Source organism: Micropterus salmoides, unplaced genomic scaffold (assembly GCF_014851395.1).
Source record: "Micropterus salmoides isolate LMB-PRFRI ecotype aquatic unplaced genomic scaffold, ASM1485139v1 Ms_hic_scaffold_2, whole genome shotgun sequence".
NCBI classification, from domain to species: Eukaryota; Metazoa; Chordata; class Actinopteri; order Centrarchiformes; family Centrarchidae; genus Micropterus; species Micropterus salmoides.
This window is the reverse complement of record NW_024041150.1, coordinates 41,061,755-41,079,925: the sequence shown is the minus strand read 5'-3', so window position 1 is coordinate 41,079,925 and position 18,171 is coordinate 41,061,755. Positions and strand designations below refer to the sequence as shown.

The 18,171-nt window shown below is 43.1% G+C and overlaps 2 protein-coding genes across 2 annotated transcripts; both read right to left on the bottom strand.

Annotated features, from left to right (window-relative positions):
- Positions 1-3,080: 3,080 nt before the first annotated feature.
- Positions 3,081-17,049, bottom strand: LOC119911968. Its single transcript, XM_038730940.1, has 8 exons — positions 16,965-17,049; positions 16,725-16,799; positions 9,963-10,031; positions 7,869-8,022; positions 7,677-7,765; positions 5,793-6,025; positions 5,053-5,108; positions 3,081-4,798 (listed from the first exon to the last, which is right to left on the bottom strand). The coding sequence occupies exons 1-8, from the start codon at positions 17,047-17,049 to the stop codon at positions 4,222-4,224; spliced, it is 1,338 nt and encodes a 445-aa protein (XP_038586868.1). The 3' UTR covers positions 3,081-4,221.
- LOC119911969 (zinc finger protein 239-like) lies at positions 3,438-3,827 on the bottom strand. Its single transcript, XM_038730941.1, has one exon. The coding sequence runs from the start codon at positions 3,825-3,827 to the stop codon at positions 3,438-3,440; it is 390 nt and encodes a 129-aa protein (XP_038586869.1).
- Positions 17,050-18,171: the final 1,122 nt, after the last annotated feature.

Genomic DNA, 18,171 nt, shown 5'->3' with positions numbered 1-18,171 from the left:
GAAACGCCATCGTATTTGCAACAAATGAATAGTGACAATGTTTAGACAGTCTTTAACTTACTTGCAGTGGATGAAGATGTATGGAGCAGGAGATCTTTGTTGTACTTTCTGAGATCCTGCTTTTCTATGTCCCTGTCATAGACTGAATAAGAAATCTCCTATTGGTTTGTGGACTAAATCCTGCGTTCTATTGAACAGCCAGCAGGGGGCGACTCTGGTTGCAAAAAGAAGTCCGGGTCCATTAGAAATAATGGTAAAATGAGGCTACTTCTCAGCTGATTTATTACATCAGTAAACACTTTCAGGATGAGTTTATGGTCTCAGTCGCTAGTTTCAAGTCTTCTTCAATACAAAATTATGTTCATTTAGTAAATTATGGTCCCATTTATTTTAAAATAGACCATAAAGTGGGATTATCTATGATTTTGATGAATTTCGCCATCGCCGTTGAAAAAGCTTATTAGGAGTTGGATGTTCACTTCCTCTGGTGAATACATTTAGTTTAAAGACTGTTGTTCACTAGACAAACTTCTCAGCCCAGTTAAAATGACCGTTGACGTGAATTACAGATGCACCTAGCTAAGCAAACTAGCTAGCGCCGCACACGGCCGTTAGCTCCACCGTTGCGTCCAAATATGGTCACTTCCGGGGACTTCCTGGTTGTAAAAAGTCATCATGGCGGCGCCCCATCGGCCAAACTCAAAGCTTCAAAACGGCAGTCCACAAACCAACGGGTGACGTCACGTTGACTACGCCCATTTCTTATAGACAGTCTATGGTGGAACCACACCATATTTGGACTGGTTGTCATCATCTTGGTTTGTGGAACCAGACCGTATTTGGACTAGAGAGGGGAGTATGGGAGGTTATCAGCTAGTAGATGTATAATCCATCCTTAATTCACGCTAACTTTATTTAGTGAGTGAAAATCAGGCAAGAAGCTATGGAAGAGGATTAGGTCCACATGTAAAACATTTATTTAATTGATTATTATTATTTATTTTTCACATAACTCAATTACCTTTTTCACATGTGGCCCTAATCCTCTTCCATATAAAATACAATGCACATACCCAAATAGACAGCCGACTCCAAACACTGAATAAGCCATTCATGGGCAACAATTAAATTGCATTAACCGAAAACACACTGTAAAAGCAAAAGCGAGGGGGGAAAAAACGGCACAGTGTTGCAGTGGTTAGCGCTGTCGCCTCACAGTAAGAAGGTCGTGGGTTCAAACCCTGGTTGCCCTGGTCTTTCTGTGTGGAGTTTGCATGTTCTCCCCGTGTCTGCGTGGGTTCTCTCCGGGTGCTCCGGCTTCCTCCCACCATCCAAAGACATGCAGGCTAGGTTGATTGGTTACCCTACATTGTGCATGAGTGGTTGTTGGCCCTGCGATGGACTGGCAACCTGTCCAGGGTGTACCCCGCCTTGCGCCCAATGTCAGCTGGGATTGGATCCAGCGGCCCTGTACGCAGGATAAGTGGTTGATGATGGATGGAAGTTGTGTTTTGGTACTGTAATCAGCATTGGTTGCTAACTAGTCTCGCCTAGCCAGACAGATCTGTCTAGTTGCTGCCCCTCCAGAAGTTGGACAATCAGAAGAAGATGGGCTTTTAGGAAGGGGGGCCTTAAAGAGACAAGAGTCAATATGGACTAGGGCAATTACAATCTTGAGAAGCTGCAGCCTCTATTCATTCAATTTCTAGCTAAAATGACGATTATTGTTGACCCTTTTCTCTCTCTCCTGCCATTCACTGGTTTTGTGCAGAGTTTTGCGTGCATGCCGTGCTGCCGACAACTGCACGCATGTTGTGGTTCCTCGCGGGTCTATTTCAAGTAGCCGGCCATTTAAAAAAACGATATAATATTCTTTGTGTGGTTCATCTCTCCGTATTAGGGCTGACCCCTAATAGTCGAATCTTCAACTATTAAGGGTCAGCCCTAATACGGACAGAGTGAATAGAAGTGCTGCTGACATGGACAATATGAGAAAATGAATGTTTTTTTAAGGGTCCAAGCCGGAGTGGGGCTGGAAAGTGCGATTACAAGGCATCACGGTTCCCAGTATCAGCGGAGCTGGGAACCCGATTGTAATAGTTCTGATTTTCATAATTATTCTTCTGTACCAAGCTGATAAAAGTTTGTGCTCCTCAGATTGACACTCAAAATAAAAACTTTTGGATTTATAAGCTAACAAATGTTTGCACAAAACGCTAAAACAGGAAGTGATGTCATATCTTAGGTTTGGAATGGCCGATCGACACCAAGCTGCAAAATTTGGTGCAATTTGCCCCCTAGGGGGCTCGATTGAACATGAAATATTCGTTCCTCTATAACCACAAGTCGCATTGACATGAAACTTGAGCCGATTTGTTCAGGACAGTCCCTTGTCTCTAGGGACCAAAGTTGACCCAAACATGCCCATAGGTGGCGCTGTTATTGCAGATTAAAGACGTAAAGAAAATCCGATTGATTTATATGTATTTTATATAACCACAAGTAAGACTGATACCAAATTTGGGTCAGTTGTTCCCCATGTTCCCCTGATGACAGCTGCAAAATCTGGTGAAATTCGGCTTATAGGTGGCGCTATAATCCATGCTCAGATACCGTGGGAAAATCCTATTCATTTCAATGTGAACCAAAGGACATTTCGTCTCATAACTACGCGACAGTACATCGAACAAATGTTATGTCTGTGTTTGGGAGATACTGCTGAATTGCATGGGATAGGACGCGCCTCTGTGCCATCATGTGTTTTTTTTTGTTACATCGCCACAACTGAAAAACATATAATAATATAACTCCTCCGAAACCGCAAGTCTGAGCGGCACCAAACTTGGCACGTATTGATATGCAAAAAACTCAGATTTATAAGCTAACAAATATTTACACCAAACGCTCTAAACAGGAAGTAATGTCTTATCTTAGGTTAGGGATGTCCGATCTACACTAAACTTGGGGAGTTTATGTGGCACGCCTTCCAGTGGGGCTGTATGAAATTTGGTCTCTAGGTGGTGCAGTTAATTGATATGAAATAAAACTTGCTTAGACATAAATTCATTTTATATCTCCGTTTCAAACTCTGGTCATTTATTCACCACGGGCCCCCGAAGCCACGGCAGGGCGCCCAGGTCGACTCGACTTGGACCCCACTTATAACTGCTTGCAGTTCTAGTTTTACCATTAAAGCATGTATGAAAGTAAAAAGAAATGAAGAAAATATGTATGAAGATAAAACTGAGCACAATATGCGTTGGATCCAATTCCATGACAAATACCGAGCAAACATAGCAAATGATGTAACTAATGATAGTTAGTTAAATTCACAAGCTAGAAGTGTCCTAAAAATTCAAATCAGCTGCACTTTCACCAGCTGCAAAATTAAAGTGATAAACACAATAATCATCAACATGGGGCCATTACACTGGCTGTTATTCCCTCTGGTGGCTCTTCATATGTGTTTTCAGACAGTGGCTCTGAGTGAAGGCTTTGTCGCAGACGGTGCACTGGTAAGGTTTCTCGCCGTTGTGGGTCCTCATGTGGACCTTCAGGTATTCTTTGCGAGCACACCCTTTCCCACAAACCCCACAGACAAATGGTTTGATGACTGAATGGGTTGTCAGATGGGCCCTGAGAATGCTCCTTTTGTTAAAGGTTCTTCCACACTCTGAGCATCCGTACGGTCTCTCTCCAGTGTGAATTAACATGTGTCTCTTCAGAGCTCCTTGAGATGACAATCCTTTACCGCATTCGCTGCACATGATCTTCTCCTTGCTGTGTGATTTCAGGTGAACCTTTAACTGACCTCTTGTGGGAAACATTTTGCAGCAAATATCACAGAGGTACGTTTTCTCTCTCTCAGTGTGAATTTTCTCATGTTCCTTTACTATTCCAGGAGTTAAAAACTGCTTCCCACAAACCTGACAGCTGTAACGTTTCTCCCCAGTGTGACCCAACTTGTGTCTGGATAAAGACCGAAGGTCACCGACAGATTTACCGCACACATCGCAGCTGTAAGGCTTCTCACCTGTATGGGTCCTGCTGTGAATCCTCAGCTGTTGTGTAAAAGCAAAAGACTGATTACAGACATCACATTTGTGTGGTTTATCCTCCACATGCTTCCACCGGTGAGTCTTCAAAGTAAAATTATTTGTATACGCTTTATGGCAAACATCACATTTGTATGGTCTCTCTCCTCTGTGAAGAGTAGCATGCCTATTCAGACCAACAACAGTGAGAAAAGACTTTCCACAGACGTCGCAGCGGTGTGTTTTCTGGTGACTTTGAAGGTGACTCCTCAGCTCCTCTACAGACTCTGGATGTTCTCCACACACTCCACAGAGCCTCTGGATCGTCCAAATGACTCCAAGCGTGTTTGATCAACATGTTCATTGACCTACGAAGAGCTTGGCAGACTTTACAGGACAGAGGAGTGTCGCTCTTATCAGTCGACGCCTTCAGAGACGACTGCACCTGTTTCCTTTTCTTTGTAATGACTCCTGAATGTTCGACTTCCCTCGGTTTCGTCATCGTCTTTGATGAGTTCTGTTCAGTGTCACTCTCCCTCAGCTCCTCATCTTTCTTGTCTGGTTTCCATTCTTCATCTCCGTCATCTTCCTCCACCTCATCTTCATCGTCCCTTTCAGCTGCAGAGCGAGCAGAAGAAAGAGCACTAAAGTCATCTGATATTCCATATTCTTTATTTTTCTCTGCTTCCACTTGTTGCCATCTCGAGTTGAACACACGATCTGCTTTGTTGACCTCCACTTTTTCTTGAGGATTGTTGTGGGAACTGAAGGTAGAAAATATAGAGTACCATTATTAAATGTACCTTCATCTTTGTCAGTTTCAAAATGTACTGGGTTATGCTTTGTTGAAATATGAAGTCAAACACTGAACTAAACATTTCAGCATTATTATACAAGAAGAGAAGATAACGTACGTTAGCAGGACAGGGAGGAGTTGATCCTTGATTGCTGTTTAATATGTAAAGTTGTATTTTTGACACCAAGCTCATAAAGATGCTCATTGAATTTTTTGACTCACCTTGCATGTGGCCTGTTTTTATCATTGCTCGTGTCATTGACTGCTTCGTCTTTTCTCTGCAGGGGAATATAACGGTGCAAATGTGAGTCAGTCACTCTTTAACAAAATGGTCTCTGTAAGGGTCCTTTTCATAATGTTGTCAGAACAATCCGAGCTCAGTTGAAAAAACAAGCCCTTTTAGTGGCGATGTACTGTACCAATTCAAAACTGTTTGTACCCATTAGTCACTTAGACACCAAAACACAGTGCTGTGTAAAATTTTTTGCCATTGGATTTGATTAAGATTATCTTCTGTTTATTTACTTTGTATGTTGTTAATTGATAAATATAATTTATTAGGGTTGAGCCGATAGATAATGCCATCGTGGCTGACAGACAATGTTGAGCCGCTATCGGTTATCACGGCAGCTGGTGCGCCGCATGCGGGCTTGTTAATTATGTAGCCTATCAAACAATCAAAACCAACCTCTGCAACTGTGTGTTCACTGTTGCTTTACCTGGTCCGTGCTTGTAAAAATAGCCACCGTGTCCACGTCTTGTAACGGAATTCCAAGTTTTAACCAGTGAACTCAATGTGTGGGGGAAACATGCTTGATTTTTTTCACACCTGCCAAACTTTTGTACAGTAGTGTAAGTAACACTGCCCAGGTTTAATTTGATCTGCACTTTCCAGAGAATATCACAAGACATAAATTGTGTCATATTATGTTCCAGGCCATTGGTAAAATAAGTAGATCTACCTTTGCTCGAATATAAAGTGCTGATCTTCCTTTCCCTATGGATTGGATGGACCTTTGGATCTCCTCTGGTGTCAGCGTGTTTAGTTTCAGAGGCGTCAATGTCCTGGTTGTGTCAGTGGTAAAGACATCAAAGTGTCCGGTCAGCTGAGGGAAGGTGGACCTCAGCAGGTCCAGGAAGTCGTTCTCCTGCAGGCCTCGATCACATCTCAAGTCCTGCACTAGGTGCTTTAACACTAACACACAAACAAATTCATCACAGAGTTCAATGATTGTTTTACAGCCATTCTGATAAAACTGCAAAACATTAGTAGTGGAAACTAGAATCTTGCCGCCCTATTAGGGATGTAACAGTATTCGTCCCAAACTGTTTGGTACAGTAACTTTTGTATGCAGCTTCCTCAGTTCGCCCTCTGACCCAAAGAATAACTGTCATAATAGTTTTTTCATGACAAATAGTCTCACGGATGAAACAGAAATGATAGAGCACAGAACGTTTTGGCAGCGTGTAAGTTTCTGTCTATTAGTCGGCTGTTTATCTACATCAGGGATGTAGTGCTGCTGCCTCTGAATGGCACAGTGGAGAGACAATAGCTGAAGGAAACTCCCATGACATTCAGATCCATTGTAAGAGAGTATTACGTTTTCGTTTTATTACGTTAGTTTCAGCTAGTTAAATGGGGCAACAATTAGTTAAGATGTATGTCTACACTGTTCAGCTTAAATCGGATATGCCTGTGGAAACAAAAATCAAATGTCAAAAATCCATTTTCACAATAAAAAAAGAGAAATCCTGCTTAGAAAAAAACATGCAGCAATAATTGTTTTATAAACACATCAAAGCCCTCTGAAGCGTGATTGAAGGTGTCTAGAGATTCCTAACCCTAACTGACAATATGGCAGCGACGCAACCTTCACTGACCACCAATTTAGTTCTGCCTGCTCCAGATTCCAGCACCAAAGGTAGGTCCCGTGAGGATACCATGATAGGTTTCGTCGCTGGGCTCCTATATGAAGAGGGTCACCAGGGCATGAGACCCCACAGTCTGGTTATCCACTCTAATATGACTGGCAGAAATTGCAGCCACATAGACCCTAAGGGTGGAAGTGAAGTGCTTTTTCTTTAGCAAAGACTGCAAAAAACGCAGTATTATCGGCATAGAGGACTACACCACTCTTGAAAGATCTTCCACCTGTTGGCATAAAGTGCCCTAGTAGAAGGTGCTCTGGAGTTCCTAATGCTTTGGATTACTGCCTGGTCACATGACCCTAGCTGCCTAGACCCATGACCATAGTTGCAGGCGTTCCGGGCTCTGATGCCAGATGTGGCCCCCCAGCTGCGAGAGCAGGCCTCGCCTCCTGGGCAGGCACCATGGGACCCCGTCTAAAAGCTGCACTCTGTGCAAAGTAACCGTTATCAGTGGGAATGGCGGAAAACGCACTTGTTTCCTCCATCAGTGAAAACCAAAGGCAGCACTGGGTTGTGGATTCTGAGGCAAACAGGTGCACCTCTGCTGTGCTATATTTATCTATCTCCTCAGCCAAACTTATAGCATGGAGCTCGAGCACCTTTGTGTGCTCCATCCTTTCCATGGCTCGTCCAGAGACCACTCACCTCAGGCGGGAGATGCCTAAAGAATGCACTAGTTTGCACTAGTAATTTCCACTTTTTTATGGTGGATAAATAACAAGCACATCTTCGAATAACACAGTTCAACTGCAGCACAACTAAACTCAAAACTAACAGAACATGTAGGAAGATTTATGACAGGGCTGTTGTGTTACCTCCAATGCACACCCCCAAAAACAACACACATACATCAAATTGTAGTATTCTCAGCAATCAACATGCTAACTTAACATTTCACTTTCATGTTGGACACTTACCGCCTTTTGTGAGCACAGTGGTCTGGGAGTCCTCTAATAGACAGACTCTGAGGTTAAGATGACTCCGTTTCCTCTTCACACACTGACCTCTGCAAGGAAACAATCAAGTAAAGAAAAACCCCACATACCCAAATATTTTTGTTCCACTCCCAAGGAAACATATTGTGTGGTAACATCATATCATATTTGAACCTTGTATTTGTTATCTGATGATCCGGGTCCCCTAGATCCTCCTCATCTAGACTAGTACTCTGTACTGGCTCCTCAGCAGACTCCTGCCCCCCATCTTCACCCGCCTCTTCCTCAGTGTGGCCTAAGACATCACAGCTCCACGAATCCTCCACATCTGAACAAAAGATTTACAGAAAAAGAGTCAAAATTGAGTTTTTGTTATATAGGATGGATCAACAACAAAATGTGCTTTGTGCAGCTTTTTCTTTGTTAACCTCCAGGAGTAAAGTGTAGAGTGGTGCTTGAAAATGAAGTACAATCAAGTAAAATTACTCAAAGCAGAAAAATGCCCCCTGTGACTGTTATACTATTATATATTTATCATGAGATCATTATTATTAATGTGTTAATGTAAAAGCAGGATTTTACTGTTGAGGTGGAGCTCGTTTTGCACAATTTTGTCAACTAATGACTATTTTCATTATGGATTAATCTGCTGATTATATTCTCTATTAATCGATTGAATGTTTGGTTTGTAAAAATTATGGTATGAGGAGGATTCCAGTCAGGAAGAACCCCAAAGCACAAGAGACCTGCAGCTAACAATGATATGAGTATTCGAAGCTTCGATAGATTATTTGAACGATTCATTGATGCGTCATTTAAGAAGTACTTTTGCTTGGCGGGGGTAGCGGATCGGTGACAGGGACACACACACACGCTAAAAGAGCTGACGGCTGTGTCACCCGACGCTGGACTCCAAACCACATTTTGTCAAGAAAACACGTGAAATGTGAAACGGGAAATGAGCGATTGTTATTATAAAGATGGCGATTATAAAGACAAAGAATCTGGCTGAAAGGATGGATTAGCACACGCAGGTAGCAGGAAACGTCTGAGAGAGAGACAGAGAGAGCTGGAGGTGAGTCAAAAGGTGCAGTTACCTTGGTGGTGGACGGACGGTAACTTTACAGAGTTGTTGTTTTCTTTAGCTTGAAATAATCCCATACTTTGGACACTTTCTTCTTTGTCCCTCACTATTTTCTCTCTCTTCCTCCACTTTGCAAACAGCGCCATCATAATCACGTCGTGTTCACAGCATAAGCGCGATGTGCAACAGTAATAACTGTCCCTGCGAAACACTGTGCTGTATAGTTAAATGGATTAAACGAAGCATCAATGCAAAGAATTTGTGTCAAAGCATTTTATTAACCGATTTTAGCGATTTAATCGATGAATCGTTTCAGCCCTAGTCAGCAGCAACCCAAAGCCACAGAAGGGACTCTCCAGATGTTAACATTGACACAGAATGAAAACAACCAGATCAGGAGGAGTTTTGGCTACGTTAGCAGGAACAGCCAAGAGGAAATAAGACATATAAGACTTGACTTGTGAAGTGAAAAGGTCTGGATCAGAGTTCAGTTCAGTTCTTTATTCATTGCCAGCCTTGTGCTGCAGTATTCATGAGGGAGAGAGAGAGAGACGAGCAAGAGGATTTGCTGTGCGAATGTGCTACTCTTAAATATGACGTCTTTGACTTCCAGCAGTCACCTTGCCTCTCATCCACAGCGGGTGTATTTTGCACATCAACAATGTTGAGCCGTCATCGTGATTGTAAAAGACACAGTTCAATTATTTATTTGTCACAAAGTACTTAAAATATTTGCAGTGGAGCACCATCACCTTATATACGGTATTATTTTACATAAATTTATTATTTTAAAGAAACGGGTTGTTCCCCCCACGATGAGGTTGGGCATGCGCAGGAAACGATACTGTCCCCAGGTCGTCCAAACACCCCTGAGGCGTGACTTATTCTGAGGAGGCGAAGACGATCATCCTGATAGAAGTGATGGTCCCATGGGAAGATGCAAAGAAGCCTCAGAGACGAAAGCCACCAAGTACCAGGACCTGTACATTTAACTGTTATAAAACATCATATTTTCTAAACTCGTCTGGCAATGTCTACATGCCGTGCCCCCTTTCAGGTTTTCGTAAAGCAAGCAGTGTGGCTGGACACTGGATCGTCACACGACCATCACCATCATCCATCTAATGATACTGAAATATTTAAAGCCGTAAACTACAGTACTTTAGTAAATGTACAGGAAATACGAGACTGCTGCTCTTCCTCCTCTGGTAGTCCACGTCCCCCAGCCTCTTCCTCTTCACATACAGGTTCATCTGGATCAGAGATAAAGACTTGAATCGTTCATGTATCCATCAGTGTACATTACTCACCACACATAAGACTGGATTTGTGAAGTCTATAAAAATATGTTTATCTCCTGCTAATGGGGCACTACCTACCTGACAACCTGCAATGTCACGCCATCCCATTGGCTGCAAGGGCAGCAGCTGGATTGATGGCGAGTCCAAGTATAATCAGGGCTCTACAATGCGACAAATATAGTCTCTGTGGTGTCCGAACAATAATGCTGCGATGATGTGTTGAGAAGAAACCCGCTTGACACTGTTCTTGATCATAAAAGTTTATTAAATCAAGGAGTTCAGCATCAATTACAAGCTCCGCAGCAGCTTGGAGAGTGGCCCAGCCCGATGACCACTCTGTCTCTCTGTACATCAAACATAGCTTATATAGGATATGTTTAGGTATCTGCTAGGTACCATAGAAGGGTTTGTGTCTGCAAAGTAAAAGGTCAGACCCATAGAAGGGTACAGTACTATCTTGAGGTAACAAAACAAGGGGTTAGAGGTCAAATTCTATAGAAGGGTTCAGTCCCTTCTACTTACATAACCACCAATCACTGCTCTCCCCATAGGTCACTGACCCTCTGTCTTGCTGCTACAGTGCTATTTTGAACTGTTATGAGTCAAATGCATAAGTATTGGATACTACATCTCATATGCCCCTAAACTTAGATATGTATGAACAGGCAAAATGATTTACAAGTACAATGTGAGAGTAACGGCTATAACCTACTGTCACCCTCTACCCCCCTGCCGCTCACCGGTCATTAGGGCTGCAACTAATGACTATTTTCATAGTTGACTAATCTGCTAATTATTTATTCGATTAGTCGACTAGTCACGATTATTTTTGTCACCCCTTAACCCTATTTAAACAATTTAATTAATTAAATATTTTCAAGTGAACTACTGTTCGCCTTTACTATTCAGAATGAACACCAGTATCAATGCCAGGGGGGAAACCAGGGAAGAAGACAAGACAGCGTAGGCTACTCCTATAATTCACTGATTTATACAAACTTTAAAACTTTTAACTGTTTAACAAAGATTTTTATTTGGGAATTATATAAAATAAAAGCACATTAAAAGCAAGTACTATAAACCACAACTGTACACTAACAATGTAATGTCTATTTAAAACAATAAAGCAACAGCCCCTTTTCATACTACTTCTGTAGTTTATTTTCCAAAAGTGCTTATAGGTTTTAAGCAATAACTCGGTGGAGAATGTTCTGTAGGCTACATCACAAGCCAGATGTTCCTTGATGTAATAACTTTTTTAAAGCTGGGTCTCCGACATTGCCAGCGTTGTGTTGGACAGATTTGTGCTGCGGTGTTCATGAGGGGGAGAGAGAGAGACGAGCAAGAGGATGTGCTGCGCAAATGCGCTACGGCGCTGATCTGCAATCAAATAAGATTTTAAATAGGCCTAGTAAAAAAATTAAATCAGTATGTGGCGGTCAGCGTTGATATTTTGTCGGGTCGCCACAAATAAATGAACAAATAGGAAACACTGCCTTTCCTCGGCTGTTGCTGCTGCAGTGGTCTGAGTAACTGGGACAAGAGGGCTCTGTGGGCGTGGCTTGTACCGGCTGGCACCGCTAACCTCGCGGGCCTTAGTAACATTTTATAATTAATATATTAATATTATACTACAGGATTCTAGTAAATGAACATTATACTCTTTATTCAATGGTATAATATTATACAAAAACACATTTATACTAGTTGCTCCTCCAGGTTGTGGATCGAGCCTCTGCAGAGGACAGATGTAGATTTAGCCAGAGCCAAGATGCCAGTGTGCCAATATGTGTATCTTCTAGCCTCCTCCTCCTAAGAGAAATATGCTCCCCTTGTTCTGTTTTACTAAAGTTATTGTTATAAATATTGTTCAGTAATATTCAATTCAATTTTATTTATATAGCGCCAAATCACAACAACAGTTATCTCACAGCGCTTTTCATAAAAGAGCAGGTCTAGACCGTACTCTATGATGCTATTTACAGAAGCCCAACAGTTCCCACCAAGAGCAGCACTAGGCGACAGAGGCAAGAAAAACTTCCTTTTAAGAGGCAGAAACCTCGAGCAGAACCATGGCTCAGGGTGGGCGGCCATCTGCCTCGACCGGTTGGGGTGAAGGAGAGAGAGGGAGAGAGAGAGAGAGAGAGAGAGAGGGCAGGAGAGGAACAGAGAGAAAAAGAGAGGGATGGAAGGAGAGAGAGAGAGAGAGGGGAGGGAGGCAACCTACACAATATACACACACAGAGGTACAGACAGTAAAGGTGATGTTGCTATAGACTAAATGAAAAATGTTACAGATATTTATAGTAGTGTTAATGGTAACAGTCGTAATGTTAATGATTATAATAACAATAGGACTAGTAACAATAGTCGTTGCAGCAGAGGGTGTCGAGCAGGAACACGGGGGCAGCAGGTGACCCGCAGCCACAGATCCAGACTCCACAGCTCCAGAGCCAGAAAACCTGCAGGAAGTGATAGGAGGAGAGAGGAGAGGGACGAGAAAGCACAAGACTACCAGAAAGGGGAGAAGTTGTGTTAGTAACACGCAATAATGGGATGAGGTTGCATACAGAGGGAGAGAAAGTAGAGGCGAGAGGAGCTCAATGCATCATAGGAAATCCCCCGGCAGTCTAGGCCTATAGCAGCATAACTAAGGGATGGTTCAGGACTAACCTGAGCCAGCCCTAACTATAAGCAAAGAGGAAAGTCTTAAGCCTACTCTTAAATGTGGAGATGGTGTCTGCCTCCTGAACCCAAACTGGAACCTGGTTCCACAGGAGAGGAGCTTGATAGCTGAACGCTCTGGCTCCTAGTCTACTTTTGGAGACTCTAGGAACCACAAGTAACCCTGCATTCTGGGAGCGCAGTGCTCTGGTGGGGTAGTAAGGTACTATGAGCTCTTTAAGATAAGATGGTGCCTGACCATTAAGAGCTTTGTAGGTAAGAAGAATGATTTTAAATTCTATTCTGGATTTTACTGGAAGCCAATGCAAAGAAGCTAAGACAGGAGAAATATGATCTCTTTTCCTGGTTCCTGTCAGAACACGTGCTGAAGCATTCAAAAAAGGCGGTCCTTGAAATTTGCTTAATGTAATTATATGTACATAATTAAATAAATAATAAAACAGACAAAGGAGTATTTTAATACTCTCTTGTTAAAGTAAAATCTGTCTGGCACAATATGGTATCCAGGTCATTATACTCTATACCAGGCTGCTGGGCAGGACAGGTTTAATGAAAAAAAAAAAAAAAAAAAAGAAATTTGCTTAATGTGAGACTTAAACGACATGTCCTGATCAAAGATAACTCCAAGATTCCTCACAGTGGTGCTGGAGGCCAGGGTGATGCCATCAAGGGAAACTATATCTTTAGATAATGCGTCACGGAGGTGCTTAGGCCCCAGAACAATAACTTCGGTTTTATCTGAGTTTAACATTAGAAAATTACAGGTCATCCAGGTTTTAACATCCTGAAGGCACATTTGAAGTTTAGCTAACTGATGAGTTTCATCTGGTTTGATCGATAGATATAACTGAATATCATCTGCATAACAATGAAAGCTTATGGTATATTTCCTGATAATATTGCCTAAAGGAAGCATATATAAAGTGAAGAGGATTGGTCCGAGGACAGATCCTTGAGGAACTCCATGACTAACTTTGGCATGCATGGAGGACTCATCGTTAACATGTACAAACTGAAATCGATCTGATAAATAGGACTTAAACCAGCTTAGAGCGGTTCCTTTAATGCCAATGAAATATTCCAGTCTCTGCAATAGGATCTGATGGTCAATGGTATCAAATGCAGCACTAAGATCTAATAAAACCAGTACAGAGACAAGTCCTTTGTCTGATGCAATAAGGAGGTCGTTAGTAATTTTCACCAGTGCTGTCTCTGTGCTATGATGAGCTCTAAATCCTGACTGAAAATCCTCAAATAAACTATTGCTCTGTAGAAAGTCACACAGCTGTTTAGCAACTGCTTTCTCCAGAACCTTAGAGAGAAATGGAAGGTTAGATATAGGTCTATAGTTGGCTAAAACATCCGGATCAAGTTTGGGCTTTTTCAGAAGAGGTTTAATTACAGCTACTTTAAAGTACTGTGGTACATAGCCTGTTGATAAAGATAGATTGATCATATCTAGTATAGAAGTGCTGACTAAGGGTAAAACATCTTTAAGCAACCTAGTCGGGATGGGGTCTAAGAGGCAGGTTGATGGTTTAGATGAAGAAATTATTGAAGTTAGTTGGTAAAGATTGAGGGAAGCAAAACAGTCTAAAAACTAGCATAGAAACTGAAACTAGCATAGGAGTCCTCCGTTACTTTGTGACTTGATAATGAATTTAGAGCTGATGGAATCGCATCCTTAAATTTAGTTACAGCACTATCAGACAGACATCTTGTATAGAAATTTTTGCCCAATGGCGTGTAGTTCAGCAATACAAACTCAAAAGTTATCAAACAGTGGTCGGACAAAGAGGGATTCTGTGGGAACACCACTAAATGTTCAATTTCAATACCATACACCAAAACAAGGTCGAGGGTGTGGTTAAAACAGTGAGTCGGTTCATGAACACTCTGAGAGAAGCCAATGGAATCTAACAGAGAGATAAACGCCGTACTAAAGCTGTCATTCTCAATGTCCACATGAATATTAAAATCCCCTACAATAATAACTTTGTCCATTTTTAGGACTAAAGTTGACAAAAACTCTGCAAATTCAGATAAGAATTCAGAGTACGGGCCAGGTGCTCGGTACACTATAACGAAGAGAATTGGTTGCAGTGATTTCCAACTTGGGTGCGAAAGACCAAGAACAAGGCTTTCAAATGAGTTATAATTTAGTTTAGGTTTAGAGCTGATTAGTAGGGTAGAGTCGAAGATAGCTGCAACTCCACCTCCTCGGCCTGTGCCTCGAGGAATGTGAGTATTAATATGACTGGGAGGGGTGGATTCATTTAGGCTAACATATTCTCCATCACCCAGCCAGGTTTCAGTAAGACAAAATAAATCAATATCATAATCTGATATTAGTTAATTTACTAGTACACCTTTAGAAGAGAGAGATCTGATGTTTAAGAGTCCACATTTAACTCTCCTATTCGTTTGCACTATTGCTCTTGTGGTTTTAATTTTTATGAGGTTTTTATGCACAGCTAATCTTCTGTTTACCTTTTTAAATAATTTCGATGGTCGGGGGGCAGACACCGTCACTATAGGATTTTCACTAAGTAACTCCTGAAATGGAGGAGCAGAGAAGTGTGTTAGACTGTGACTCCGAGTAGGGTTTTGGGTGGGTAACTGCTGAATTAGAAGGGCAGAGAAGTGTGTTAGACTGCGACTCTGCCTCCTGGTCTCAACTCTGGGTTGTCATGGATTTGGTCCACTAATAAACTTGGCCAGATTTCTAGAAATGAGAGCTGCTCCTTCCCAAGTGGGATGGATGCCGTCTCTCCGGATCAGACCAGGTCTTCCCCAGAAAGTCTGCCAATGATCTACAAAGCCCACATCGTTTGCTGGACACCACCTCGACAACCAGCGGAGGAATGACGACATGCGGCTATACGTCATCACTGGTCAGATTTGGCAGGGGTCCAGAGAAAACTACGGTGTCCGACATTGTTTTTGCATATGTACACACCGACTCAACATTAATCTTAGTGACCTCCGATTGGCGTAACCGGGAGTCATTACCCGCTGACGTGAATAACAATCTTACTGTATTTACGTTTATCCTTAGCCAGCAGTTTCAAATAAGACTCAATGTCACCCGCTCTGGCCCCCAGGGAGATGGAGATGGAGAGAGAGAAAGAGGTGCTTGGAATAACGGGGGAGATAGTTTGGGATGTATGGAGAAATGTGAGCTTGGGAAGGAGGCTTGAAAGGGAGTGGATTAACCTCTTGGTACTGGACTTGCCCAATACCAGGCAGGTAATGATTTCCGCTGTTCTAGCTGTTTTCCATCCAAAAAATGGCGGTCCTTTGTGTCAACGGAGACCATCAGGCAGGCCCCCATCTTGGTGAGGTCGGCTTAGCTGATAGGTTTCGTTTCTGTCGTCAGATTGTAGAGAAGAGTTTGCTTTGGCAGAGGCGTCTTATCTGCCTCTGCTGGCCTCAATCGATTCGTCTCTTTGATGTGAAGAGACAGGACCCACTTAGATCCCTGTAGGATGTTCCGTTTCTCAATGGGAGTGCTTTGGTTGTAGGGATATTGGCTGCTTTTGATCAACATTCCGATGTTTGGAGCTTTATGTTATTGGAACGTGGTTGTAGGGAGAGACAATGTTTTGAGACTGAGTAAGTAGACCATGAGTCTATGCCGTGTGGTCCTGGTGGTGATACTGATGGCTGGTGCTGTGGATTGGGAAAGGGGAGGAAGGTGTTGTTTATTCCGCCTGTATGCATCTCTACAGATATTTGTGTCAGGTATAAGGTTGCCTGCATGTGGCGCCTTATTGCCAAAGCGATCCTCATGTGAGTAAAACACAACTAGGCAACAAAGCTCCTTCTGATTCTGATCTGGCATAGCCTTGATATCAGGCTGGAATCGGGGGTAGAGGTGAACGAACTAGCGGCTGAACTATCTTCAGCGTATTTAAGGCATCGATAGGACGTAGTCTGGGGTATCTGTGCAGCCATGACCGTGCTGGGTGGGGTCATGGGAGTGGCAGATTCTGGTATTGATTATGCAGGGCCCTCCCTGCCCAGCGGCAGGACCTGTGGAGGCAGGAAAAGAGAGCAAGGTCAATGAAAGCACCTGATAGAATCAACTGCCTGAGTGAAGGCGAGACCGGTGAGAGGCGCCTGGCCAAGGGGGGGTAAAATGGGGGTTAGCGGATGCTAGCATGGAAGGTGGGTGGCCGGTATGTGAGTCTGGATTACCTGTGAAAACAGAAAACACATTTTGCGTTACTGCGGTGGGCGTGGTCGTGATGTCATCGGCGTGTCGGGTGCCGTGGCACTGCATCGGGAATGCGGAAGTTAGCGGACTGCTGGACGTGCCTGGGTAAACTGGAAACCTTTTGGTGGAAAGGTATCTTTCCATGAGTGTGTGCTAGAGGCAGACGGCTGTCTGGTCAAAAATGGTTCTGGCGTTGGACAGGGCCGTAATCGGTTTGACCGATGTGCGGCCGCGAGTCGGCTGTGCGGCCATTGGTGCGGTCGGGGTCTGGAAGAGCGAACTTCTCCCAAAGTCGGCTGTGGCTGCTGTGGCCTGTATGTACGTTCGGTGCGGGTCGGACAGCTGCTGGATGAAGAATGTTGGACAATGCGTGTTGAGAACTTGGATAACGGAGCTCTGTCGCGGTGGACGAGTGGCTGGCCACGTAGGAGTGGAATAAGCAAGTACTTTCGAGAAACTTCAGTGTGTATCTGAGTCTGAACTGACAGTCGTGAGATCTGAGAACGGATATATATGTGAGTGCATGTGACTGGATTTGAGAAGCACGGCTGGATGGAATGAGTGAAGTACGGGTGGTTGATTGGAGGAATTGAATGAAGCACGGGTGGTAGAATAAGTGAGGGAGGCGTGGTCCTGTTCCTGAACCTCAGTTTACAGTTAACTCCATTTGGTGCAGTGTTAAAACAAGGGCAGCGGTTAAGCAGTGTTTCATGTGGTTCGTAGTCTGTTCCCCACCTATCCTACATAGAGAGACCCGAGGCTGCAGCACCGCAATTGGTCGCAATATTGGTTAACAAAAATCTTATTTTCCAAAATTGTTGTTTCCAAAACAGCCCTATCAGTAACTGCTATGTCAAACTGTGCAGCTCTTCCAGACGCAGAGGCTGGAAACTGGACCGACTCGCTCACTCCAACAGGTCAGTGGGTACTTTATCAGAATTATACTAAAATACACTTTGTCATGATGTTCTCCTGTAAATAAACAGAAATTCTGCATCTACTGCTACTGTAGACTAACTATCCACTCTTGTCTGTTTGACTTCAGGAGAGAGTCATGTTGTCATAAATTCCACGTCTTGTCCCGATCGTTGGACTGCTTTCAACAGTCGCTGTTTCCTCTACGTTCCACGATCCACGAGTTGGGCTGTGGCTGAGGTGATCAGGATTATCTTTATTTAGTGAAGCTTC

Excerpts from the sequence above, each read along its gene's own strand:
- LOC119911969 (XM_038730941.1), bottom strand. The coding sequence starts at position 3,827 with ATGTTTCCCACAAGAGGTCAGTTAAAGGTTCACCTGAAATCACACAGC.
- LOC119911968 (XM_038730940.1), bottom strand. The coding sequence starts at position 17,049 with ATGCAGTGCCACGGCACCCGACACGCCGATGACATCACGACCACGCCC. Across the intron at positions 7,766-7,868 it reads CATCAGATAACAAATACAAG|AGGTCAGTGTGTGAAGAGGA; the intron begins GTTCAAATATGA and ends GTTTCCTTGCAG. Across the intron at positions 6,026-7,676 it reads CACTGTGCTCACAAAAGGCG|TGTTAAAGCACCTAGTGCAG; the intron begins GTAAGTGTCCAA and ends TTTGTGTGTTAG.